A 27,968-nucleotide genomic window follows, 5' to 3' on the forward strand; every position below is an offset into this window, starting at 1 on the left:
TGCCCTCTTCCCTCTCCTGGAGCTGATGTTCCAGCCAGCCAGGGGAAGCCTGTCTGTTCACATGCATCCACATCTGAAAGCATGGCATAGGAAGCTCTCCCACCAGGGGCACAGTGAAGCAGCTTTCTCTGTTTTTCCCAGCTAGCCTCAAGGATGTTATTGCAGGCTGGAGACAACGCCTGCGGTGTGTGGCATGGAGGTGGTGTGTGTTAAGGGGTCCAGTTTGCACGGAGCTGAACTCAGTAACTAGGAGCCCCTTATTAACTGTCCTTATTCAGGACAATTTTGGGGAACACTCCCTGCAGAGAAAGCACCTCCTTAGCCACGGCTAGAGAGAATTTCTGTTCCTTACTGGGGTCTTCAAGTCTTGTGTGGACCTTCCTGTTTTGCAGCTCATCACTGACCATTCTGGGTCACACACACCTTGACCGCCTGTTGCTCAGCCCCGCTCACACAAACGGCTCATCTGAGGAAGAGCTCAGGGACATGGAGGGTTGAATTAACTGTTTTGCTTAACCCAAACACTTGACAAGGAACAGGTGAAAACAGAGACCCCTGCAATAAAGACACCCAGCCCAACAGCTTCTCCATTTCCACCCACCAGGGCTGTGCGTGCAGATGTTTTGCAGGATGATCTCAAGGTTGCTCCCTCCAGAGCACCTTCATTCCCCAGTGTTGAGGGGACACTGCTGTGCTTCCCTTCACCGCGCTCAGCGCCTACCTCCGCCGTTGGCCGGAGTCGTCCTGGGGTCCTGGTGTGTGCAGAAGGCAGCGAGATGGTGGGGCTGTTCCCCAGCCAGGCTCTGGTTCTGCCTGGGACAGGATTCGCTGGCAAAGCTCTTTGGGGTGGCCGAGGCCTAGAAATATCCTAGGCAAGAAAGAAAGAGTTTTGAATTCTCAGCCTGGACATACACCTAGCCTGAAAACAGAGATCACATTTGCATTCACTTTACATGGCCAGAACTTCTTCTGGTATGGCCACAGGTCCTTTGGACCTCTTGGGTTTGGTTTTGGGTTTTTTTGTAGGTCTGAGGCAGCAGACTACGTATGGAGCTGCCCACCTTGAGGCCTCTGATATGGAGTTAACCCCAGGGATTATTACAATCTAATGGCTGCATGATGAAGAACAGGAGAACCCTTACAGATAGGGCAGGAGTCTCCATCACAACTCAGCCTGTAGCATCCCTGCCTGAGACAAAGGGCTGAAGGAATGGGGGTAAAATCATGCTTGCAGAGACCCCTCTCTGAAGCCACTAGGGCTTATTGTCTTATGCAGGTGATTAGCCGTTTTCAACATGCACGAGTTTTCCCCTATCAAGTGTCATGAAGATCAGATGGTCTGAGGCTGCTCTGCAGCTGGTTTCCAACAGAGGACAGCCAAACAGGGTGACAGGGTTACCTTGCTCAGTCCCCTAAATGAAGCTGCAGGCTGAAAGCATGTCATACCCTGGCTGCTAGAGGATCCAGAAGTTTCAAGCCTTGACTTTTGCAAGTAATAGGGAAACTATGTTCCAGAGCCTTTTAATTAGCCACATTATCGATGCACCTAAGGTTGGAAGCAAGTTTCACATGCATACGCTCGCTATACGACTGCCCATACAATGCCTGTAAACCCTCTACACGTGTATATACGTGTGCCCACACACACACACGCAGCCCTGCACCCACCTACACAATCAGTTATTGCTTTGTTTGTGCGCACAGCTGTCCCTCATAGGATACTCGGAGCATTATATTTTCCATTCATATAATGAGTATCAGTGTAAACCATGTCCGTGGGGAGACATCACCCACATAAGACCTAACTGCCTGTTGTTGCTTAGCCTCTGTGCTGTCGCTGGCTTACAGGTGTTGATTTAATAAACACAGCTGCACTTACAACTTGGAGGGCACCCAAAAACCCTGCAGTCTCCTGGGACCGTGCATAAATGTGATGCTCGATGGCTGCACCAGCCAATGCTTGGGGATCTATTGCTCTCCAAGGACCTTGCCCTGTGACTCCAGGAAGGACAACACAGACTAAATCCCACCGACCACCGGGTCCAAAAAGCTCCTATAGGAACAGCAAGAGAGCAAATCTAGCAGATACTGCAAACGTCTAGGAAGGACACTGACACTAGCAAATAGCAAAATCAATTATTTCCTCTGTACCTTCTACATTTGTGGCTTTCCTGCAACAGAGATGGCAAGGTTTCTTTTGGAAATCCTAGGAAAAGTGTTCCATCTAGTAGGTCTGACTGAGATAAAAAGGGACTGGACGCATTGGGGAGGGAACACAATGGAGATTGTGGGGAACTTGTCAACAACCAGCTGGGAAGGATACCTATTCCTTACTGACTACAGTCAGCTTCCTGCTTTTGTTTTAGTTTTCTTTCCTGCTGAAGTGCTGGCTGTTCACAGGAACAATGGAGCTAGAAACAAACCCCATTCACTAAAATATTTTGGGTTTGTTTTCCTCTATATCCTTCAAGGAGAGACTGCCAGGGATCCAGTCTCCTGCTATCTCCTGTAACTGAGCCCTTTGCTTCTCTTCTGGCCCTAACCCAATAAAGTAGTATGGAAATATTTTGGTTAAATGGTTTTAGGTCAGTCTGAGTGATTTGCCATCTTTCCCGTAAGAATGTGGGGTCTGTAGTAAGCTTAAAACAAAATTGCCAATAAAAGAAGTATATCAATGCCCTTTCCTTATAACCCCCAAAATAACCTCACTGCTAGGATGCTCACAGAAGACGGGGTCAGTCTGGGTTAAGTCTAATGTTTCCTATGCAACATGCTTAAAGGTCCCATTTCTGCTCCACATGAAAGTTTGTCTGAGGCTCCCAAGGTGTTAGTGCAGGAACAGCCAAATGCAAGATACCTGGGAGATCATCCCAAGGAATGTCCTCAGTACTGAACCTCAGATTTATCACTGATTGATAATCTCAGAAGGGCTTGTTTCCAGGAGATAAAACACATGCAAATGGTAAGAGGAGCTATGCTAGGTTTGATTAGGGAAAAATCTGTCCAGTCCTTTTGTTCCTGGCAGATTATCTATTTGATTTGCAGCTAAAAAAATGTTTAGAGGACCTTGGTAAAGTGAATGCTGCTTTGTGATCCACATTACCTGACTTCAGCTCCACATCAGAGGTATCAAGAGACCTGAATTAACAGGAATTAAGTGTGCTAGCATCCAGCACGGTCAGTGTTAGCCACACGACAAAGCACGGAGGGCCACCAGTAACTGTCCTGCGGCGAGCTGGAGCACGTTCTAGCGAGCACGGTACCTCCTACAACCCCCCCAGGGTTAGAGAGGCTGCACCAGCCTTCGCTCAGAACAAACCTCCCATCAAACCACATCTTGACCCTGTACCTGAGAGACGGGGGGTTTGGGAGCAGGAGGAGCTGGCCTGCTCGGGGGTGTCCGCCGGGAAACGTCCTTCGGAAACGCCGGCTGTGCCTGCCCAGCGGGCTGCCCCACGCCGCAGCCAGTGGAGAAGCTGGATGGCTGCTGCGTGTGGAGTCGGAGCCCTGGCCCTTGCTGGGGAGAAGGTTTTGATGGGATTTCAGGGAAGCCAATCACCTGTGCAGAAGACCCACAGATCCCCAGAGTTAGGTATTTCCACTTCAAATCACCTTTTTACTCTCTGCTATGCTTTTGAGGATCTACATGAGGTCTGTGAGCCACACAGTAGAAAATATGGCCTGCAACACAGGTATGTGTTGTATCGGTCTAGGAGGCATTAATTAGATAGACTGGGACAATTTGGGATCACGAGGCAGGAATGGGAATCAAGAGAACAGAGTAACTCAGGCATTAGCGTTATAAGCAACACCTGCAAATAAACCCAGGGTTTGCAATTTCTGCAGTTTTGAGAGGGGGATGTGACAGAAGAGGATCTATCAGGAGAGACAAGCAGCCACACAGGCTTGGTCAAATCTCAGCTCCTGCCTTTAAGGAAATTACTAGAAACTTTCAGCCATGGGTGATGTCTGTCTATTTTTTTCCCATCCTTTGATAAAACCGTTCCCTAACTGTCGCATCAGAGGAACCACATCCCACACTTTTGGGCATTTGGATCTCTGCCCAGTGAGGTGGAAGGTGACTTTGCCCATACCTTCCTCTGCTCCTGGGGGGTTTTCAGCTTGAAGGCAGGGTTTGCGTGCCCGCTTCCAGAGGTGTTGCTGACAATGAGAGAAAGAAAAGGATAAGTGTTATTTCTTTGATAAGTTCTTTTCCTTCTTCTTCACTGTATTTTCCATTATATTTGAACTGAAGTAAAAAAAAAAAAAAAAAAAAAAAAAAAAGAGAGAAGCGAATACTGACTATACCAACAAACCCATTTAGTCACAGCCTTTATAATTGCTTTTCTGTCCTGACACTGAAAAGGGCTGGATGCAAGCGGACAAAGCACAGCACTGACCATTTACCTGAACTGCGGGGTCTTCTTTAGAGAACAGATGGCAAATCTATTCCAGCATTTCAGATAATAGAATAAAAACATCATTCCAATGAGAAGGAGAACAGGAGCCAGGATTGCAAGAGTTATCACAACTGCTGAAGGGCCTGGAGGGCAAGAAAGTAGAGTTAGATAAATGGAAAACTCCCTGCTCCCAATCTAACTCGAGTCCTTCTGAAGTGCCACCATAGCAGAGCTGGTCCCACTCACCTTCGGGCATGGGGGGACCACTGTCCAAGCTTCCTCCCCTTCCCTGCTTGTTGCAAAATGGGGGGGCCCACCCCTGGTTGCAGTGGCAGTTCTTGTTGTTATTGCAGACCTGAAGCGGGAAGACCCAGAGACTTCAGTGCCAGCTACTACAGAATTTGCAAGCTAAAAATAATTAAGCCCTTGCTGGATAAGACCCTACGGAAGAAACTCTCATTGGCATAAACAGGGAGTTAAGTGCCTGGAAACGTTTTCTTTTCAGGGAGTGAAAGTGCCTTTTATTTCCTTAGAAATTCTCCCTTTCTCCAAAAGACAAGGGTTCTTCTGCTGAAGTGCCACTAATCTGAATGTAGGAAAAAAGCAGCATTTAGAAATGCCTTTCCCTTGTTCTTATCTCTAATCTGAAGGAGCTAGTCCTCCATTCAGTGAAAATTTCTTACTGTTTAGGTTTATTGCTTGGCCCATTGCTATTTGTTTTATCAACTAAGCAGCTGCTGGAGGGGAGGCTCATCTCTCTGATTAGGGATGTCCTGTGCTAACTGTAGCATTTCATTTAATTCTGTGGAATAGCTGACACTTCCCACAACTTCACGGATTGTAAGAAACGAAGCAGACTGGGAAGGAAAAAGCAGGGCGAGTCCCTCTCCTTGTCAGGTACATCACGGGGCCTCCCAGGCTGCTCAAGAAGGCAGGCACTGCTGCACGCTGCTGTATTTGTTGCTCCTCCCCGTTGCTTAAATGGGCTGTGGGGATGGAGAGATGCTGATGTTTTGTGCCGGAAACATCAGCAAAAGTGTAAAAAATTCTCAACAGCCTTTTCTTTCCATTTCTGGGGCACAGCAGAAGACAGTTCGGGATAAACTGTTCTAAACATGACTTTTTCCTATGTTTTTCCCTCTGATTTTTTTTTTTTATTCAGTCTAAACTGGGCCCGAAAGATTTTTTCTGTAAGATTACCCCTTCCTGGTTTTCATTCATCGCAATTCATATCCCTCCTGTAGACCTCTTTAAATCCTATGTCAAAGGGACGCTCACAGACCAGAAAAATGCATCAAACATGAAAGGAATGTGCAAATTAATAACGAAGAAGCTGAAGTGCGGAGCGAACCTAAGCGTGGTACCAGAACTGAGCTGAACAACCATCTACAGATGAATGGCAGCCCATCCTGCTTCAGTCTGAAATGGAGATGAAAAGGAAGGCACCTACTCCATGCCCGTGGCACTTCTTGCTGCAGCTTTCAGAATCAAAGATGATGGATGTGTTCTGGCAGCGTCCCTCAAAGCAAACCTGCAGAAAAAGGATCCAGAAACTCAGCATTAGCTCTTTGGGTTATGCACCACATTACTGCCTCGTGTCATTTTGTGACTTGAGGGGTCCCAGACACCTTGGCAATACAAGTGATACCCTGGGCAGAACAACAGACCATAAGGACAACCTGGCTCCCAAGGAAACATTCCATCACTACCCCAAATCCCAGCTAACGCGCATCAGAGAGAGGAGTGGGAGCTCAGAAGTTGATGACTTTGCCGTGCCCATGTGGCAGGTCTCTGAAGGAGCTCTCAGGTGTCTTAATTTCTAATTGAAGCAAGACAACCTCAATCAACTAGTGAGTCCCAGGCTTAGCACTGGCCCTGGACTTCATCTAGCAAAGGCTTCAAGTATCACCTGTGGTATGTATTCTTCCATTGCTTCTCAGAAGCCTCTAAGAAATTATTTTTCTATCAAACATTAAAATCTCCTAGAAAGGCATGAGTCATAAGAAATTAATAGCTTGATAACAACAAAGCACTTTCTGGATGGAAAAGCAATACCCTGAACCTCCCCCAAGCCATTACAGGCAGGACTATACCTACATGATGGCTCCCACATTTTGTTCCCGTCAACACCAAGCCAGGATCCAACATCTCCTTTTCTTCATTCTCAGATCTGTACACATGGGTCCCTCGGCACCTCAGCTCCGTCCTCTGCATGCGGATAGTTGTGTCTATGGCCACCGCATTGGACTGCAGGGGTTTGGAAGCAGAGCTCTGGCACTGGATCTTCCCACATTTAGCATCTCTGATTTCAAAGGAAAGGCTAAAGTGATTATTTCTGGCTTGCTGAACATTTTGCAGGCATCAGCACTACACGTAAATTAAAACAGCAACATTGAATCATTGTTCAATGGCAAAAGAGCAAGCACCTCCCGAGCGCCAGCCCAAGCAACAGCATCTGATGGGCACTGATGGCACCGTGTCACTGTCCCCAGGGGTAGGCCAGCCTCAACAATACAGATTAGATTAAGGAGGTTTTGTCTCAGTTAAAAAGCTACATTTAATTTACAGATTTGAGAATCCCCTCTTCTGTTGCTTTGAAAAAATATCAACGAGATGTTTTAAAATGCAAAAGGCAGGGAAAACTGTAAACTTAAAGCTTCAGTCGTAAGGGCTCTAAGTCTGACAAGGATGCAGCTGGTTTCCCAGGAGGTAGAGGCGGGGAGGGGACCCAAAGCATGGATCAGTTCTATCTACTGGCCCACAGTTTTCTAATATATAAAAACATCTTCTCCAGTGAGCAACTCTTGGCTGCCACACTGCTTTCTACCTCATCTCACACTTCCTGTAGTTGCCGTAGATGTCCTTCCCACAGTTCCCGTAGATGTCTCCAGCCGCGTTAACCTTCTCGAAGCAAGCGTCTGGTGCTGGCCTGGCTCCTGCGTGGAAAAGACTCACATGGCCGATTCCTGTGGAGTCTGGCAGCCCATCTCACCTCACACCAACCGCTCAGTTGTTCTTTTTCTGGGATGGTTTGAGGATGGGAAAATCTACCATTTTTGCTCAAGTGAGCAAGGCAGGAGAAAAGGCTCCTCATACTTCACCACTGATAACAGTGTCACAACTGAGTAATTTAAGTTGCATCCTGCATCCTTCACAAATGGGTATGAAAGGTACTACTGCCTTACACAGGGTGAATAATAGTAGGATGCCACATAATATTGCCTATCCAAAGGACAATGTATTTCATTGCAAGCAGTGTCCTTACCAGGACCCCACAGCTGCAAGCACTGCTCTTTGTACGTGAGACACATGCCGCTGTAGCAATAAGCCTTTCCTCCATCGCAGGAAGACCCATCAATTTGGTAAGAGTTTTGGGGGCAAAACGGTGACTCGCCAGTGCAGTATTCTGGGAGGTCACAGAGTCCTGACCTTTCCCTGCAGAGAGTTCCCGGAGACATCAGCTAAAAAGATAAAAAGCGGGGAAAAAATGAATTATTGCTTGGCTCCTTTGCGGTTCCATGTCTGCACAATGTCTCCCTGTAGATAAGAAAAAGACCTTGCATGTGTCTCTTCATCCACCTTGTCTCCGTTTTTTTGAGGTCAGCAGTGATCCAAATGACTCTGTAACTTCATTAACTGGATGAGTATAGAATCAGATTAATGACTAGATCCCTTCCCTAGGTAGCGATGAGATCATGCACAGAAAATACGGCTGCGAGATCTCAAGGGGACACCGATCCATCTCCCTCTACCCTAGGGTAGGATCTGATTTACCTAAACCATTTCTAACAGATGTTTGTGTAATCTGTTCTCAAACCCCCCCCCACCCCCCCCCCCGTCTGGGACATCTGTTTCAGTGTTTGCCTGTCAATTCGGCTGAAGTCATTTTGCTAATGGGTAGCTTACGTCTCCCTTGCTTACGAGTTTATCCAGTTCATTCTCATCTTTGTCCACCATGGACATGAAGAATGGAAGGTCATACACAGTTACATCTAGGAGGTGTTTTGAAGTCTCTTGTGAAAGGAGTGAGTCTAGGTAGATTCCTGGAAAATTATTTCCCACGTGCTCAGGATCAGTCAGTAGGACACATAGTCAATGCACAAACACAAAAATGAGCTTAAGGGAAAGGTTTGCCTATGTTCATTTCTGAGCTAATTTGTTGTCAAAGCTTGAGATCTTTAGCGCCACAGTTAGAAACATATTTTAACCAGCTTCTATAAGGAAAGCTGAGATTTAAAATGATAGTGGTCACACATTTACAGTCCTCTTTGCTAGCATTCCTTCAGCAAGTACCTGGGCTAAAGGAATTCAACTGCATCCCAGAAAAAAGGGTTCAGAGCAAAGGTAGAATCCAGCCTAATCAATCCCCAGAGAAAACGATTGCTCTAAGAGCTCTGTCTAGATTTCTTCTAGAGCCAAAGGAGGGAAAGACTTATTCTGATTCACCCCATCCCTAGGTGTTTAAGAGAGGCAGCATGACTTCATTCCAGCAGCATTCACAGCTCGTCTTAAGTTATCACAGGAGTCAATTAAATCAGCTAGAAGCAAGTTTGATTGCACTCGTAGCTGTTGTACCTACAAATCAGACCATGTTTCTTGCAGGTGAGGAGCTGAACTCCCATGTGTGGCTGCGCTTGCTCCCCTTTCCCCTCCATTTTTCAGCCTCACACTTCTGCCACCGTTATTCCCTCCCCTCTCTTAGGAAAATCCAGAGATCCCACCTTGCACTGGTGACAGCATCTGCCATGGGCACATTCGGCACCCAGCTTCAGGGAGCAGGTGCTGGCGTCGCAGCAGGGGTTATTGCATTCCTGGAAGACGGTGAGATGCAGAAGAGCTTACAACACAGACGTTCAAGACAAGAACATGCCAGAGCATCAAAGTGTGAGGCTGACGCGAATCTGTTCTCGTACAGGACAAATTACATGCAAAGTCACAGCCTTCCTTCCACAGTATGTTCGTGATCCCCAGCACGTGCTGAAGCACCGTACTGCATAACTGTATCCTCTGTTGGACTGACTGGATACTACAGGTTGTGCTCATTACATCAGGTGAGTCTGGGCTGCTGGTTCCAGCTCCCTTTTGTCTTACCAGTGAAAATGGATTTGAGAAGTGAGGTGCAGTGCTAAGAGAAGCCACATCCTTACCAGGAATGGAGCCGTAGATAAAGTGAACTTATATATGAAACTGCAACACCTAAGATCGATTTTTCTTTTTTAAATGAAATTTTCTTCGCCTCTCTTCAGCCATGGATTACAGCATCCCTGAGTTCTGGGATGCATTGTACTACAGGCTGTGAATTTAGTTAGACATGACACTTTACAACCTTGATTTACATTGCATATACAGTACGCACAGGGCAGGTATGCATATCTCCTGCACAAACAAAAGCTGTTTACATATCACATAACTGTATATGCAAAATACATAATGAAATCACTGTGTCCCACCAAACCCCAGACAGTTGAATCTGAACAATCGTTACCTCCACCTCTCCACAGTCACACTCCTCCCCTTCTTCCAAGTAGCCATTTCCACATTTCTTCCCACCATACATTTTTTTGGTATCTGGCATATTGGAGAGACACATCCCTCCGCCAGACTGCAGATACTTCTCCAGCTCTTTTCTATTGCACTGGTTGAACACCTTGGGGAATGGATGCCTGCATATAGACAGTGTAGAAAAACATCAAGACAGATCTGGGCAATGGTTTAGAGCACCCAAAATGCACGCATGCAAATCCTGACAAGTGGCAAAGGACTCGGGTCTCTCTCTGAAATCTATGAAACTGTGGTAATGCAGATCATGACTTTCTGTGCCTGTTCAAAATCAGATCCATCTGGATTACAGTTGAAGAGAAGGTGTGATTGCACTGCAAGACTGTCTGGTAATATAATGGCCTTAAAAAATAAACTTTATTGAAACAAAACATGTTGAGTTAGATTTGGCTTTGATAGCGGACAAGCACGGCTGTCCTTACCTGCTCAGTACCGAAGCTGTGGTTTATTCCTAATTGGTCGAACAAACCCGAGAATCCAGCACTCAGACTGTAAAAAACTGCTTGTGAATCTAACTGTTAAAAATAATATTTCCTTTTTCCTATCTACTGCCTCATTGCAAAAGATAGGAATATTTTCTGTTAAATTGATTATTTATTTCTGTTGCTGCAATGCCAGGACCTATGCACTCTAGATATGACTGTGTATGTGTGCGTTTGTGTTGCATGTTCTACTTGCATGCCACTACGTCTTCACTCCTCACCTAAGTGTTTTTCCTTATTTGGAAAAAATCGTGCACATAAAAGATGATATCTATGGAAAAAGTTTTGTTAAAACCTGCTAAACCCCAAGAAGGAATGCTTGAGGAAATAGGGAATGTGGCTTTAAGTGAATAGGCTCATCTGACATTTTTACGTGACTGAAACATAGAAGCTGTTGTGGTTCCTCACCCAAAAGGAGCTCTGGAATCCCTGTGGGTTTCCAGAGTCACTCTTGCTTCCCTTTCTCTCACAGACAGCTATTTCTTCCCTTTCAAACACAGATTTTCTGTGGCTTGCTGAAACCAAGCAGTATTCTTAAGACAACATACATTCAACCTGTTTTCACATCTCCTGACATAGAAATACAGCCCTATTGCTGTGCCTTTTAATAAAAATCAGTTCTTTCCTGAAACAATCCTTTTTCCTCTTGTTACTGTATTATAACGCCCATTACTTTTGCACAAGATGCTTTAGAAACCCTATCAACTATCTACCTATGCATCTCATGTGCTACACAGGAGTGAAACCCATGTAAACCTCCGCACACCGAGGTCACATATGTTCTGGTCACCCCTCGTTTCTCTGTACCTGCTGGCAACAGGCAGTCCAGAAGAAGGATGTGTGCATTTATGCATTGAACTTGCTTTGGGGTGATGGATTGTTTGGTGGTACACAGTGGGAAGCACAAACTCAGAGATGAGGGGTTAGAGGGGTCCTGAGACAGTCTCTCAAGACAGCAGTTAGGAACATTTTCCTTTTTACCAGACAGTTTAGAGTTCCACTTCTAAATGCTGCCAGGTCCCTACATTACCTAAAGCCAGTCTCAAGCAGGAATACGCTCGATGGGAATTTAGCAAATTGCTACGGATACACGAGCCAGGGTTTGGCCAGCAGCGTTTTCTCTACAAACACACTGGCTCCAACAGGCAGCAACAGACCCACCTTCAGTCTGCATTTCTAGCTGTTCTGCCGCCAAGGGTCTTGTAACGAAGCCCTTTGCATTTCCACAAGACCCTGTAGGACAAACTCACCCAGTTGCAGAAGCCATGATGCAGCCTCCCTCTTCTGCAGGGGTGGTACAGCAGCCAGCTGAATCATGATTCATGCCAAAATTGTGTCCCATCTCATGGGCAATGGTAGCAGCCACACCAATGGCGTTATCAGAGTGATCCTGTGCGAGATCAAAGAGGCACGTCAGCATTTCACCTGTGCCTGTCCTGTGCACCTCTGAGTCAATGGGGTAAGCAGTACTTCTCATTACTACATGTAGAAAACATCTACTGAAGGTATTCCTGTCTATAATCAGGTAAGTTAGAGGCCTTCACAGGAAATACTTTCTTCCAAGGCTTTAGGAGGCATCTATCCCGCGAATTCACTGCGGGAAAGATACGTCATATTAGGTATTAGAAATTACTTACCATGTTTACTCCTCCTGACTGGAATTCAGAGCACATGGCCATCACAGGAGCCAAGCCTACTGTGGTACCTTGGAAAGGCACACCCCTAAAATCAACCCAGAAAGACCGTGAAATGACACTGAGGCACTGGAGAAGGCAAGGCAGAGAAACGCGCCCTGCAGTCCACAGCTTTATACGTATACACAGCGTCAGGTGAATACATTTTCTTTAGTAGTATCTCCAAGTACAGCACATTATAGCAGAGCTACAAAGCCTTAAGACCTATTTTGCTTGCACTACTATGTCGTTTTAGGGGCCAACCAGCCAATCCTAGTTTTTTTATGGGTCTGGTGCCAAGAAGTACTCCTGCTGAGCTTTGTAACAAGCACAAAAAAGACTATTTCTGGATCCTTAACTGGGTACTGTTTGTGAAGACTTCATTCACCTTAAATCTGATATTTGCCAGCTTGGGATTCAGGGACTTGACAGAGTACTAGATATCACCTTTGAGATGCAGGCATGCTCAGCTCCTGCCTGGGGAGTCAGAATTCTGCCCGGTCTCTGCCAGCAGGTACAGAGAGCCCTGGAGATTGTGCTCAGAAGATGACCAGATGAAGATGAAATACAGTAACTTTAAAGGGGGAAAAAAACCAACCAAACAAACAAAACAGGGGAAAAGGCATTGTATCTCTACACTTCAGTCCTCTGACTGCCCCTGTTTACTGGCAGATGAATTACCGTGGAGGCGGTAAGGAGGTCTAAGAGCTGCTGCAGATTTTTCTTCCAATGACATCTGCATTTGCTGGCCATAGCTACTGGCCCTAACGAGGTCAGCAGGATGAGTCACAGACCATCAGCTAGCCTCCAGCACCATGTCCCCTGTGCCTCAGCGTGTCCCCTGTGCCTCAGCGGGATGAGTTGGGAATGAACGCCTTCCGCAAAGAGCTTAGTTCCCCTTTACAGGTTTGGCTTATGGGTCGGATTTTCTTGAAGTTTTACACACAGCTGTGACAGATCATGTGCAGTTGCTTGTGATAGGGACACACAATAAGGCTGATGCGTTTTGGTGCGTGTGTAGTGAGCGGGCTGCATAGCTGCAACCTCCACTTTTCCCAGTGATGGGTGCCAGAGCTCAGTGCTGGCTGAGTGGCTTCTACGTCAACCTGCCACTCTGAATCTTAGAACAATATAATCTTGCACACTGCTCTCCCACCCACCCACCCCACCTCTCAGAGTCAGGTTATTTCAGAAGTAAACTTACGTGATTAGTTGGGCATTATCGTGTTTTCTGTGCACCCGCTCCTTGCTACTCCAGGCCAGAAAGGACTTCAGGGTGGAGTAAGGATTCTCAGTTACATCACATTTATTCCAATTGCTCCAGATCTCCAGCCCCACCAAGGCAATCCGGATATTCAGGGATCTGTAAAACTAAGATACAAGAATGAAAAGAGATGAAAAAATGAGCACCATTAATTTATTTTACTGTGTTTAAAATCCTGACTATAAACTCTGCTAAATGCTACTACAGATACACCTGTCCAGAGAAAATGGTCCCTCTGGAAGTGCACTGCAACTTGGTGCTACAGCTCTGCAGAGTAATGTGCACCACCCACAAACCTAAACTCAGCCGAACTAGAGACACTGAACTTTCATTTTGAAATCAATAACAGAGATAATCTACAGAAACAATGACTGGAGACTGACACCATGTCTATCTTTAGATATATCAAAATTCCTGAAAGGAGGAAGGAAATAATCTGCTGCCCACGTCAAGTACAAACAGAACAAGTCTGGCAGTGGGGTCAGGGGAGTGGTGGAAGGAGTTTAAGGGGAGAAGGGGAGTATGAAGGGAGAACTGAAAAGTAATGAGGTTTACTTCAGCAGCGTTGCGTACCACTGCGAGGACGACCTCTGAAGGCTCCTTCCAGCCCTGCCTGCCAAGATTTCCACAATTTGAAGTGAATAACTTAGTCCCTTGTCCAAAAACGTTATTTAGGTGACACAGTTAATACAGAGATGTATTAAAACACAGAGATGCTCATGCTAGCTCCAAGGTAAGGAACGGAGATTCTCCCACCCCATCCCTGATGTCCAACAACAGAATTGTTTGGCAGATGCTCTCCACTCCCCGAGTCACTGGGGAGCACTGCTGAAACATCATTCTCTCCCCCAAGATGACATTCCTCCTCTGTTGCAATTAATTCCTGTAATTCGTGATTCGACCTTTGCTTTCCTCATTTCACACACACCTGATCTCACCTTATCTACGTAATTAGCAGCCTCCACTAATTTAAGTCTTGTTGCTTCGATGCTGAAGTGATTCTTCTGAAACTGAACAAAACGAACATGTCAGGCAGCACAGAGGCAGCTAGGAAGAGCTGAAATGAGTTAAAACAAGTCACACTACTCTGGGAATAAGAGGGTAACTATGAAGTGAAAACACTAGGAAGCCCGAAAGCCTTCCTTCACCGTACATCTGAGTATAAGCTGACCCATACCTGTATATTCAGAATTCTTCCCTGGCATCCCACTATAGCAGTGTTACTCAAGTGGTATTAGTAACACAGTGGAGCAACCCAAACCTACCAGACTCCCCCAGAGCCAGAGGCTGACAAAGAACTAACAAATGTGCCAGGTAAAATAAATGGTAACATGACTTCATGTCTGAGGTCAAGGCTACTGTAGTGCTCATCCCATCTCACTCACCCAACAAATTTGCCTACTTGAAACCACCTGGCAATTAATGAGTTAATTTTCGCAAACCATTTGATTCAAGGAATTGGAGTTGCAAAGCATTTCGATTTTTGTTTAACAGATGACAAAACCTGGGACATTTCTTCTAGCGAGGAAGACAGTAAGGGCAATTAACGACACTGTGAGGGCATCTACCCCAGCTTGTCTAATCAAACGGCGAACAACATATGGCAGTTCCTGGGTATAATGTGTTTTCTCATCGCTTCCCTGGTATCCTGCTGCCTAACAGAGACACCAAAATAGGTTCTGCCTCTTTAGATTTGTTCAGAATGTTGTAAATTATGAATAGGACCAGCCTGGCTCCTGTCTGTGCTGGAGATTAAATGATCAGCAAAACACTGCGCGGTTTCCACTGTCAGTAAGTACGTCTGGCATGCTGTCCAGGCTGGGGATGGGGGAGGGATTGCTGACTTCACTTCCAACCCTATTCCTATGATCTGGAGCCTTAAAAATGTGTATTTATGTATGTGCTACCAGCTCAGAGCAGAAGCTATCACAGTTATCTTCTCTAGAGATTAAGTGTACTGCAGAGTCAGATGGACGTCGTTCCTGGAGACCCACGAGTCACCCTAGGCTGAAGGCAGTCTCTCCCACCAAGAGATAGGGCCGACCACTGGTGCCTGGGAGGCCAGAGCTGACCTCCCACCCTAGTCCTTCATCCAGATCACAACCTGCATCTCTCCCCTGGCCAACGGTGGCTGACAGCGGTGGCAGGGGGGTCACGGCTGCTAGGACAAAAATGACCAAGACACAGCTCTCCCTGGTGGGGGTAAGACCATTGGGATGGCAAGAGGAAACCTGCTGAGTTCCAGCTGCCCCCAGGAGACGCTGCAGGTGGGAACCTCGCCCTGGGCCCAGGGCTCAGCTGGTATAAACATAAGCTCGTTTCTTACCTCTGCATAATCTGCCACGAGCAGAAGCTCCACGTACTTTGTAGCCTGCAGAGCCTCCCGTTTCACCTGTAGCGGCAGCAACACAGATTTACTTTCCCAAGATCCCCCAAGAAAGTCCTTGCAAAATATATGTACAGCTCACCCAGTTCGTTTTCCACTGGCCATTCACCCCACCCCATCACACACAGGGACCTCCAGATGTGACTAACTCAGCTACAGCAAGTGCCCACGCGCCTGTCCTCAGCCCACCCACTCGTTCACGTATCAGGTGCACAGACCTGTGCAGGAGCAGCTACAGCCCAGATTCCTCGTGCTGCACAGTGGTTCCCAACACTCATTTATTTCCCTGCTGGAGCCACTATTTGGCAACCAGCTTGCTACAAAACCTCTTAAATATTGTCCTTCATTTAACTTTCTGAGCTATGCTCCTGGAGAACAGCAGGCTCTTCAGGGTTGGAACAGGTGGGAAATTTGGAGCATCATGCATGGACCCCATTTGAGCCCTGCTCACCCTCTGGCGGGGTGGTTTCATCCCAGCTGTGAAGTCCCTGAGCCAGTCTCCAGCTGCATCCCCAGTGCCCCGGTAGGCACAGGCTCCTCTCTGCAACCTCAGATCATCCAACCTGTAAATCAAGTGCTGGTTTGGGCTGTCGGGAGCCGGCTCTAAGATATAGCTGGAATTGCTGCTCAGTACAATAAGTCCTCTGTTGAAATGGGAAATAATAAGAAGGAAAGTTAATTACTATCACAGCTACCAGAGACAAATCCTCCTGCTGCTGCTGAGTTCCCGCCTGACCCTGGCAAGGCACTTATCCTTACCAGGCCATTTAGTTCATTATTAAAAAGGATGGGAGTATTTTGAGTTCAGAGGGGGGAATCCCTGAGCTTGCATATATTAAAATCTATTCAGAGGGCCTCAGACATTCAATTAAGGGGCTATTGGAGCATGTGCTGCAACAGTGCTAACCTGAGAAGTCTGTTAAAGTACAGCTTTCTCTTTAGGGGCAGTGGAAGCTTTTCAACCTGTTAAAGACAAATTTATTCAACTGAACTGACCTAGAAAACGCGAAGACTTTGTTTCTCAAGAGAAAAATACAAAACGGAGTGCTCTTTAAAACTTGCACATAGCCGTATGGTTCTGGTTTTCTCAATGCATGTGTTACAGCCAGGTTCTGGTTTTCCCAATGAACATGTTACAGCCAGGAGAGCTGGAAATCTGTGTTTGATGCCCACTGGAAGATGTGTGGCTCGATAGGCAGCACATCTCCCTGTGAAGGCTCAGAGTGAAAACACCCACACGTGCTCAGCTCCCATGCAGTAAGAAAATTATATCGAGGACTTGCCAGCACATGCTGACAGCTCAGGGGTGCAGGAACCCTACTGCATGTGCACACCAAGACACCTCGGTCTCCTCTGAAGCTGGAAGGCAGAGCCTAGGGAAACGCAGGCTGGCAGAGCAAGGCACACCACCTTTAACTACTTTTGCTTTTGGATTATTTCCTGCAAGCCACAGGTGGCTGCACTGTCTTGTTTATCTCACTAGGCTCTTTGGCCGGTGCTATATTCACTTAAGATGTCTCAGGTTTGCTTTGGCATGGGCTGTTTCCTGGCTGGAGCTGGTCCCATCAGCACAGCTTCCAATCAGTGCTCTGGAGCAGATGACCACTAACATCAATAAAGGCCATGTGGCGTTTTGGACCACAAACTCTGAGCTGGTGTAAATGAATGCAGCAACTTGGGTCACCACGATCCACTTCATTTACTCCTGCTGAGGATACAGACCGTCTTTTCCTGCCAAAGGCTCCATTACTACCAAAGCGAAGGTTTGAAACGCAGAACACACACAAGCGCCGCACCACCCAGAAAGCAGAAAGTGGGGCTGACAACCCAGGAGGAAGTTCAGGCTTGAAGACTTTGCCCCAAAATGCACACAGAAACTTGCCAGTTGCGAGTGACTGGGAGAAGGAGCTGGGTCCTGCATTAGAGTATTGGGCTGGGCTGTGGCCAGTGTCCCCGTCTCTGTAACAGATGCAGCCCTGCGTCACTGACACGAGAGCCTTTTGCTCCAGCGGACTCCTGAATTAAATTCCCTTATTGCACAAGTCCACATTGCCAGCACAAAGGGGGAAGGGGGCTAGGGGCTGGCTAGGAGGCCACGGTTACTAATGACACCCAAATGTCTGCATTTCCCCTGCCACGCTCCCTTTTACACCCAGCTCTCTCAGCCAGCTGGCATTTAAAATCAGGTCTGTCTGAGCAGAAAAAATACAGCAACCAGGCTGCTGGGGAGCAGGGCCGGCGTGGCAGCACACTGCGGAGCTGAGCAGAGCATCCTGCAGCCCCAGCACCACCAGGCACTTACCGCAGCCCTCGGCACGTGCTGAGCATGACACTGGAGCGCTCCCAGCCCCTCACCACCCCGTGGTAAAAGCAGTGGTCCTGGAAGGCAGAAGGGAGCAGGGTTGGCAATGCCGTTTCAGGATGGCCACGCGCTATATTTAGGCATTACTGAGTCCCTTGTGAGTACTGCTGATACTCCAGTAATTGTTCTCTTTCCACTGCATTTGGTAGTTGATGATTGTAACTGAATCTCTTAAGTCTGCATCGAAATTTAGCCTTTGAGCTGCCACGTGTGGTCCCTGCAAGCGCATCAAACGGCTCCTTGTTGCCAGTAAAGATTGAGAGCTTGGAATCCCCAAGGAAGCAACTCGGATGGCTGCAGCATTAGGGCCGATGCAAAGCTTTCTGCCTGTAACAGAAGCTGCCCACCGATGGCAGCTGGCCCTGGGTCGGGCCCCAAAGGACGTGCCTTCAGCCCCAGAGAGGGTGACACCATGGGCAGTGGGCAAGTCCCTGTTCTGGGGGCTCCTGGCAAGACAAAGGCAGCCTCTGGCAGGGACAAGGAGGCTTTGGGGCAGAAACGCCAACGTATTCATCACATCGCTTCCCCTCACCCCGGGGCAGCATTAGTAAAGATGATCTCATGGGATTTTTATCTTTTATTTTTGCATTGCAACCAATGCACATCTTTGTGCTGGTGCAGCGGAGAGTCAGCCAAGGACTGCGTGAGATCGGTAATTTATGGGATTTTTACTGAACAGGAGCCAGCTTACACGGGCTGGTTCTCCCGAAAGCTGGGAACGTCCCCAGCATGGAGAACCCAGTGGCAAACAAAAAGTAAGAGGATGAGCAGCAGGAGGAATAAACAATTCCCCAGCACCCGAGAGAGGGAATCAATGCTGGCAGCTGACCTTGGCTTTCATAATGGAGCTCAGGTGAAACAGTAAGATGTTTTTACCATTTTGGGGGGTTGGAGACACCTCCTCACTGGAACATCCCAGGTCAGAAAGCTGGACTGACCTCAAAGAAAGGCTCTGGAGAAAGAAACTCACTCGCTTCTCTGGACCCCCTGCCTGGTCTCCCCTGCATGCTGCAGGAGGGAAAGCAGTCTGCACTCACCGTGTGGGTCAGAGAGATGCTCTGGGTTTGTCCAGTCTGGCTGTAATGAGTCTCAGTGTAGCTTGGCGCAAACAGGTTTCTGTAGACATGGCAGAAAGGGTGGGGAAAAAAAAGAAAAAAGAAATATTTTCTTTAAACCTGGTTTTCTGCTTCTTAGGTGTGCTAGAAAATCATCTAGATTTTCAGCTCTTTCTGAAGTCACTATAAACATCCCTGCTGCTGTGAACCACCACTGTGGACCTGGGGCAGTCGCTATTTGCTGCCTGTAGTGCAAACCCGACTGCAACACACTGAGAGAGCAGGTGGGAGGCAGGTACGTGGGACACCGGCTGTGCCATGTCGCTGCACCGTGTTGCGGCAGGACGGGCACCGCAGGCTGTGGGTGCTCCCGGCGCAGAGCACGCTGTAACGGCAGGGGGTCAGAAGGTGGAAGGATAGCTGACCTTCCCACAGCCATCTATCTGCTGCCCTGGCAGGAGGCGAGTGCTTCTCATGGAGCACATGCACTTCTGAAAGGGTGCAGCCAGCCATCTTCCCAAGTGCTCTTCCAAGCACTTTTAATTTAATTTCAAGCACTGTAAAATTGAAATAATAAAGGAGAGCCTGTCCCTGACTTCAATTAGGCGCCAAGATCCAGTTCCAACAGCTGCAAGTGAACAACTCAATTTTTATGTGAGGACTTTAAAAAAACAAAACAAAACAGAAACCCAACATCGTCATTGTCCCTTTAATGGGTACAAGTTTGTGTGCGGTTTCCTTTACCACTGCCAAGTTATGCCCCAGATATACTGGGATGAGATTCAAAGCAGCAAGCCCAGCGTAGCAAGCACACCACAGGCCAGTTCAGGACACATCTGGGCACTGGTGCGAGTTCTCAGCTCAGACCCAGACTCTCTCCAATGCCCAAATCTGAGTACAATTATAAACCAATCTGCATCTGCACTGCAACTTCTGCCCAGAAACCGATTCACATCTTTGTCCTAGGAAAATGCTGATTCCTCAGTTTGCATTTGTTCATGTCATATGCTTAAGTGTCATGTCTCACTTAAATAGACAATATTCTCCCTGTCTTCAGCCCAGGATCAGACCAAAAGTCTATAAAAGGAGCTCCTATGCACTAAATAGTAAGCGTTTTGATTTTGTTCCAGAGGAAACAGCCTTCCCCTTCTTTTTAAACATCTGTATTCGCTAAACAGTGATGTAAAAAAGTACAGCAAGTCAAAATGTGGGCCAAACCAAGAAGGTCATATCCTGTGTCCAACTCAGCAGCCATAAAATGTAGGTTTAAAACAGTTCTTTTAAGCAGCAGTTTCACTTCTGAAAATTTGCAGAAGGCTCACAGAACATGCCCCATCTAGGAAACACCCTTCTGCAGCAACCCCGCGGTGCAGTCAGGCCACCGAAGTGCCACGAGGATGCCGTGTGCATCCTGGGCAGAGCGATGCCTGCGACACTACAGCTGCAGTTCAGTCCTCCCGCATCCCTGTTCAATGCATTTCACGCACCAGATTTTTGAACTATGACCTTCAAGAAAGCAAGAAAGAAAAGGTTTTCTTCTTTTCTTTGCTTCAGTTCTTTGGGCTGGATGAAGAAAGCTGTATTGAAAGCAAAACCAGATATTTTTCCATCTGTCTTGGTTTTTGCTACGTGGCAGGCAGGTCTAATCTACCTTGAAAGCTTCTCTGTTTAAACAAGGGATTGGGTGCTTGTGACATCTAATTAAATTAGGCCAGAAGAACAGGAAACACAACCTTTTATCAAAGTATTTGCAAGGTGTTCCCCCATCCAGCATCTAAAGGCTCAGACACTCAACAAAGTACCGATGGCTTTGTGTCAGACAAAACTGTGCGCCTGTGTTGTATTTCATAGCATTTGATGTCGGCAATACAACACCCTTTATCTCTACTTTCAAAGTTCACTGTAGTTCAGGAAAGCTCATTTTGTTTCTTTCTGATGTGTTAATTCTCATCTCTAGATCCTGTCAGCGATCAGAAGGCGAGATTGCTGTGTTCAGCTATCTCCAATCTGTAAACTTAAGATAAGCACAGAAGCACCATCCCACAGAAAATAATTCTGTTCATCTCCCTGACTGCAGTAGCTTGCTCAGCATGAGGCTGCGAGAAACAAATGTTTAATCAACAGATTGCATTAACTCACAGGAAATTGCCTTGAGCAATGTGCTCTGGCAGGTATCTGCTCTGTGTAAGACTCATCTCGAGAGCAGACAGCAAACCAGTGTACATCTGCCCAGCGCCACTAAAGCCAGAATCAGACACCGGCCTGTGGATTTCCAGTAGCTGAGGCTTGCACAGCCTGTTTGTTTCACTCCCAAACAAGCACGCTTATGTTTTCTTCTTGCTCCTTTATTCTTGGAAAGCATTCACTATGAATAGCTGTTTTATCTCTCTTCCAGCATTCACCATGAAACTCCTCCGTGCTTTGACTCCTGCCCACCCCAGTGCCGAGCCAGGCCACGCTGAGCACCACAGCCCAGCACACCAGGTTTCAGGGCACAGGATGATGCCACACAACACACAGTGCATGGACATCTCTTCCTGCCTGCAGACCCAGGCTCTAGCCCCTTCTACAGTGGATTAAGGAGCTGAGAGGTCTGCTTGACTTTTTAGGGATGCTTAAGCAGCTGCTGAGCTGCAAGCATGCATCACCCGGCCAAGCAGTGCCATATAACAATTTCCAAGCCTCTCTCCACCAGCTGACTCCTATCCTACATCGCAAGCTCCCTATGAAAAATCCAGCTTCTTATTCTGATCTCAGAAGAGTTCTGTTTTGAAGACCCTTCCCTGCCTTAACAAGGGGAGCCCTGGGGCTCTTGCAGCACTGCTGAGGGCAGTCACAGTGCATTGCACAGTGCGCGGTGGGGAGGGCAGTGAGGAAAGAGGAAAAACAACAGGACATCTTGCAACACCCCTGGGGTGCTATCTCACTTTGGGCCTGTGAACATTCGTTCCCAGCCCAACTCACTTCCTCAGCTAGCATCGAGCTTTCCACCAAACTGTAACTAAATAGGAAAGAAAGCTTCTTTCCATCTCAGGATGCACCAAAGTTACCAGCCAGCCCTGTCCCTCATTCTCCACATGTACCTGTTATTGGACAAACAGGAGAGATTAATGAGACACACATACCCCAAAACCTTATCTGCCATCATTTCAGGACAGCATCACTGCCAGGCCAAGGAGCTGATTCCAGGGGAGTCAGTCCTGCAAAGCACTGATGGACATGCTTCATCGTTTCCAGAAGAGCACAGAGCTTACCTCCTTGCTGGAGAAGGAAAGCCTGGGAAAAACAGCCTAATTTGATCCTTTCTTCTCTGTTACATTCTATGTCTCGGTGACTAACTCTCCAGCAGCTCAAGATGAAGCTGCAAAAACTTGGATAAAAAATAACATCATTTAAAGGCTTCTGAGATCGAGTCAGGCAGCTGGCAGATTGCTAGCACACATCATCTTCCTAAAAGGCAGCATGGAGTCCCTCATTAGAGTAGTTATCAGCATGAAGAATTGATGAAGTCAGAGGAAAAGCTGGTTTTGGATGGAAGCACTCCCCTTTGCTAAACCTCGATCACAGCTGCAGCCACGTGGGGCTGTCTGAGGCCAGGGCGTGCTCCACAAGAGACTCAGGATGTTCTAGAGAAGCCCTCACACCTTTCCAACAGCGACCAGCTTTCGGCAACATCAGTTGCTCCCCGAGATCTGGCTCGGCATCCAGCTGAGGGTGGAATAGCCTGCTCTTGGCAGGGTTTGTTCCCCAGCAAGCCTTGGGAGCCAGGTTAAATAGAAGCGAGGAAGCCTAACAAAGAGTGGCTCGGTGCCATAATGTACAGATGGCTTGAGGCTGTTTCTGCTGATGACCGACGCGGAGTGATCTTGGTCCCGCTCCAGCCTGTCAATGATATCGTTGTCTGAAACAAACCCCGCTCCACACGCCGCCGTGCCGTTCGCGGGGCATCCCTCTGCTCGCCGCACAGAGACGCCGCGCCAGGGAGGTCACCTACTGCGCACGCCAGCCGATGGCATTCGGCAGGAGAGGCAGGATGAGGGTGTGGGGCCAAACACAGCTTTCTCAGCCGGCAGCTGCCCCTGCAGCACTTGGAGATGGTGCAAAGCACAGCCTCCAGCTCACCCGGCTGCTGCAGAGGGGCAGAGAAGCAGCAGGGGGCTGGGGGGCTCCCCCCATGCACACCCAAACACTCCCAAAAACAGAAGGAAAACTGGGGCCTTTCTCACACAACCATGTTCACTCAAGGGAGTGCACATTTCCCAGCCACTCTGGGGAACCTCGCACCTCTTTTCCTGATAAACGGGAGCAGCTTTCTCTTGCCTGTGAAACACCATTTGTCAGCACGAGCCCAAGGGGGGCTCAGAGCCTCCCACCCCAGGGGACCACCGTGATCATGCTCAGTGCCACCAGCTGGAGGGAGGTCACCCACAGGCACCAAGAGGGCCCCGGCAGCACGCTGGTGCTCTTGCTAATTGGAGCAAGAGGGAATTTTTTTTATAATTTGGTCCCATTAGCAACTTTGTTTGGGTTCATTTTACAGAGGGGCTAAGTCCACATGGACAGCTGCCAATTTTAAAACACCCATGAGTAGCTAGGAGACAGACACATTTTTTATTTCCTCCCAAAAAACTAACGCCAAACGGTCCATGAAGCTCTCGTGAGAAACATGAACTCCTAATTTTTCAGTCAAGGGACCAACAAAAGTGAAGCCTGCAATCTTTTACATCTCTTTCCCTGTCCCTTTCCTCAAATCACAATAAATCTGTCCAGCCAGGCTGCCAGCATCTGGGGGTGGAGGGAATTATTCTCCCAAGAAAGTTTAAACATAAGATTTCCATCTACAGTCTGTGGTCCCACTCAATTGCCTCTCAACAGGCTCCAAGTAGGGTAAGAAGGGGAATTTGACCCCTTACCTCCCAGTTACTTAAATGTTCCCTAAAGTCAGAATTTATTATCAAAGCCTGATGCGACCCCATCTTGACCACCACCAGCACATGACCCATGACAACACAAGCGGCCAGGCCTGCTTTCTGTATCCACCACTAGTGGGAAATTGGAGATTTCACCTCTCTGGAATCCTCCAGCCAAAACCTGGCACTTCATAAAATTAAGGAAATCCAAACATTATTTTTTTTTTCTTGGTGAGTTTCATCCAGACAAAGCCTGGAGCTCTTCAGCTCCCTTCCTCAAGAGCCTTTGCTGATGTATCTGAGAACATGTTTGTTGTGTGAAAAGCAGCAGTCTGGAAGGGAAAAGCAGCTTCCCAGCTATTGAGGTGGAACTAAGCTAGCTGTTTGTAAGGCCTGGGAAAACACCACAGCCGACAGGCTCTCCATCCCCTTCTGCCATCCACATCATCTGCAACATTCACTGCATAAATCACCTTAGAGGACCCAAGTCAAATTTGTCACATAGCCCCTTGGCTTACCAATGGGACCCATAAAACTTGCCTGGAGAGGAAAAAGGAAATAAAATAAATGGAAAACTGGTTGATAAGAGTCAGTGTGCAAAAGATGTCAAGGGCTCCATTTCCTTGTCTCTTCCTCTTTGCCCTGCACAGAGATGTCCCTGAGTATCCCAAGGGAATCAGGAGGCTGAGAAGCAACTATGGCTTTCCAGGTCCCAACCTTGTTTTTCTGATAACTCCAAGAGACAGCAGAGCAGGATAAACTCAGTTTCCCTCCTTTACTTAACCCTTCACCCCCTCCCCATGCAGGAAGCCCATTAGACACCGATGATATGAAGCCCATCGGTGGAATAATCTCATATATCCTTCCTGCTCAGAGGCGGGCAGCAACCTCCCCTCTTCTTCGCTCAGTTGATAGAAAAGGCCCTGGAAATGAGCAAAAGCAGGAAACAATGAAATACAAGTGACATCCAGCTCTCTTATCGCACCGCTGAGAGCAGCGAGCCGGGCGGGAGTGCTTGTCGCCTTCCCAGGTGGGGTCAGAAGAGACTGGAAACGATACCGCGCCCCATCAGATCCGCCTGCCTATAAATAGCTGTCTGGATTGCTCCCGAGGTCAGACCAGGTGAGCTTTGGATTTCCTTCGCAGTGTCCTCGGTTGTTGCACATCTTCCTTGGGGCTCTGGCATCAAGTGCCCCGCGCCATCACAGCGGCTGCGGGCAGGCAACAGCCAAAACACACAGCAAAAACGTGCAGCTGTGCCCCACGCTGCCCATGGGATTCACCCACAGGCAGGGACATCCCCTGGAGAAGCCTCCACTACCCCTTGCAGCTGAGGGGTCCTCTCCCCATGACGGATACAAAGAGGAAAAGAAGAGGGAGGAAAGTCTTGATACTCCTCCTGCACTCAGGTGAGAAGACAAATTCCACGCAGGTTTTTGCTGTGCAAGTATGAGCTGTCCTCTTCACCAGAAAGAACAGGCTCACACCAGGCAGCACTGCCACACACATTCAGAGCATCTCAGCATCCCCTCCCTGCTTGGCTGAAAGCTGCTTTTTATTAACAAATGCAAATGCCTTTTAAAAAAAGTCACTTTTCATCCAAGGTTTGCAACTCAGATTCTTCCGTTCCTAAGCCCCAGCCAAATTTAAAGCTGCTTTATAGGCATCTCTCCATATATTTGTTGTTTGTGCAGCTTTGAGCTTTCCAATCCTGCAGCTGCAGGACATGGTTTTGAGTCATTTAAAACAAGCCCCAGTTGTTTGGGGGATATACTTTTGTCATTATTCAGAAACGTTAACCAGTGTTGTGACCTCTGCTTGGAATTACAGTGGGGTTCTGCCTTCTTATCAAACTCCTGAGCAGTAAATAATGCAATATTACGTTGACTGCTAATGCAATAATTGTATTCGTAGATATACGAAGCCCAAACTCAGATGCGTGGCAACCTTATTACAAAATACAGAGTTACACACAGCTCTGAGGAAAGATACGCAATCATTTCTGTGTTTCACCTCTGGGGATGAACACAATGTCCTGCTCATATAGAATATGAAATCACAGGCTTGGCATGAACATTTCCTCCACGTACTGAAAAAGGCACGTTTCTTCCAGAGCTAGTGCATCCCTACCAAAGCCGTACACATTATGACTCTTTCACCACCCCCACCTCTTTCAAAGCAAGCTCATACTCTCATCAGTTTTTCCTCTCCATAAGGAGAGCGGTGAACATGTTAACAAGGCTGCCTAATCCACCGAGAACATCACAACCGTTTCACTAGCTTGGTATACCTACTTTCTAGTTTTGGGAACCACCGAGTAAACCATATCCCAACCAGACCTGGATTGTACCAATCATTCCATGCTTTCTTTGAGCGGTGCGAGTCGGGGATGTGGATATGAGAATAAACCAGGAGCTAGGCAGATGCCTTCACACACCTGTGCTGAGCCTGGGGACATGGGGAGCAAAGCACCAACCTCAGCAGCAAAGCTGGTTTCCAGAGTCTCCTCTAAGCTGGATCTGTTAAATGACCCAGAACTCCAGGGCTTATTTTAATTCAAAAAGCCCCAAGTACCTTCCTTAAAGTTGCAGTTCTGTTCTACCCACTGGCATGTGAACATGAAACCAGAAGCATCCAGGTGTCAAACAGCTTTGAAGGGACACTTCCCACTTAAGGATTTCACCTCTCCCTTGTCTGGGTGCCCAACAAACCCTTCAGAGGAGTCACTGATGCTGCAACTACTCAGCACCCAAACCTCAGGCTCCCCGATAAGATAAGCGGTAGCAGCGGTGAGCTCCTGGGTGCTGTGGAGCAACACCAGGCTGGGAGCCTGAGGAGCCAGGCTGGACACTGCTTCACTGCATGCTTTGACAAGCTGAAGCAATTTGCCTCCACTTCGAAGTGCTCTATGGATGCTGGTAATTACAACATCCACAGGGCTCCCAGGGACTTTGTGTTTTTGTTTGCTTCATCGTTTCTCTTTTGAGTGTCTCTAATTCTGCACCTTCACAAGTGTGTGAGAAGTGGTGGCTCTCCAGAACCACTCATCTAATTAAGTTCAGAGTTGCATTTTGGGATTATACCATCACCGTTTCCGAACAAGGACTTGAGGCCTGGCAAAACTCCCATGGGAAGCACTGCTATCTATGAATCACTTGCATTTTCCACAGAAAATAAAACTAAAAAATTTCAAGCCCCTTGCTGTATTTCATCAGTCCCAGTGAGGCAATTCATCCTGCAGTGGAAGTGTGTGCACACACACTTCAGCCTGTGTATATACATCTCAACAAATGAAAATGCATTTCAGGAAATAAACACAATAGAAACCTTCTATTATTACAATTCTGTTTACTAACACCAGCAATGAGTTTGTCTGCACTGGAAGTAGCACGGCACCGCTCCCGCGAGGCACCTGGAGGTTACATCACCATGCTCAGAGCACAAGTGGATTAATTCAGCAAGGATCCTTGCTCTTGCCAGCTTCTATTGTGCCAGAAATAAATTCACCTTTGCATAGCGACTGCAGAATATGCAAGACCTGACAGTCCTTCCACCAGGAAGGAGACCCCCCCAGCAGCATTAGCAGCAATGCTGCTTCCAGGTTCAGCTCAGACCGGCACCGCTCACCGCTCTCACCAGCAACAGCTGTTTTTCCTGCATTAGACAGGACTGAGTTAGCAGTGCTTATTGTGCCTGGCCTCTTCTACCACTTCTCTATTTTCCCAGATGCCAAACCACACAGAATTTATAGCTGTTCTATACAGGTGCATGCCTGCCTGAGAAACGTGTCCAGTTTTTGCAGCACTGGAACTCCAGCAGCGTATGTGGCCCATAGTAGAAAACACCTCGTAGGCTGCACTCGCCTTTCGTCAGCCAT

At 47.6% G+C, this 27,968-nt stretch overlaps 1 protein-coding gene across 1 annotated transcript in view; it reads right to left on the reverse strand.

Moving 5' to 3' along the window:
* Nucleotides 1-27,968, reverse strand: part of ADAM19 (ADAM metallopeptidase domain 19) — a 36,287-nt gene that overhangs the window by 4,183 nt on the left and 4,136 nt on the right. Inside the window, exons 4-22 of the mRNA XM_040603886.1 lie at nt 19,164-19,242; nt 18,067-18,143; nt 16,216-16,408; nt 15,705-15,770; nt 14,317-14,388; nt 13,319-13,485; nt 12,079-12,163; nt 11,692-11,831; nt 9,886-10,063; nt 9,122-9,211; nt 7,666-7,861; nt 7,228-7,336; nt 6,498-6,702; nt 5,851-5,931; nt 4,647-4,755; nt 4,408-4,543; nt 4,095-4,161; nt 3,350-3,559; nt 722-868 (exon numbers count right to left, since the gene is read on the reverse strand). Coding sequence (XP_040459820.1) covers nt 722-868; nt 3,350-3,559; nt 4,095-4,161; nt 4,408-4,543; nt 4,647-4,755; nt 5,851-5,931; nt 6,498-6,702; nt 7,228-7,336; nt 7,666-7,861; nt 9,122-9,211; nt 9,886-10,063; nt 11,692-11,831; nt 12,079-12,163; nt 13,319-13,485; nt 14,317-14,388; nt 15,705-15,770; nt 16,216-16,408; nt 18,067-18,143; nt 19,164-19,242 — 2,407 coding nt within the window. The remainder of the gene's footprint in view (nt 1-721; nt 869-3,349; nt 3,560-4,094; nt 4,162-4,407; nt 4,544-4,646; nt 4,756-5,850; nt 5,932-6,497; nt 6,703-7,227; nt 7,337-7,665; nt 7,862-9,121; nt 9,212-9,885; nt 10,064-11,691; nt 11,832-12,078; nt 12,164-13,318; nt 13,486-14,316; nt 14,389-15,704; nt 15,771-16,215; nt 16,409-18,066; nt 18,144-19,163; nt 19,243-27,968) is intronic.

Source organism: Falco naumanni, chromosome 8, assembly GCF_017639655.2.
Source record: "Falco naumanni isolate bFalNau1 chromosome 8, bFalNau1.pat, whole genome shotgun sequence".
NCBI classification, from domain to species: domain Eukaryota; kingdom Metazoa; phylum Chordata; class Aves; order Falconiformes; family Falconidae; genus Falco; species Falco naumanni.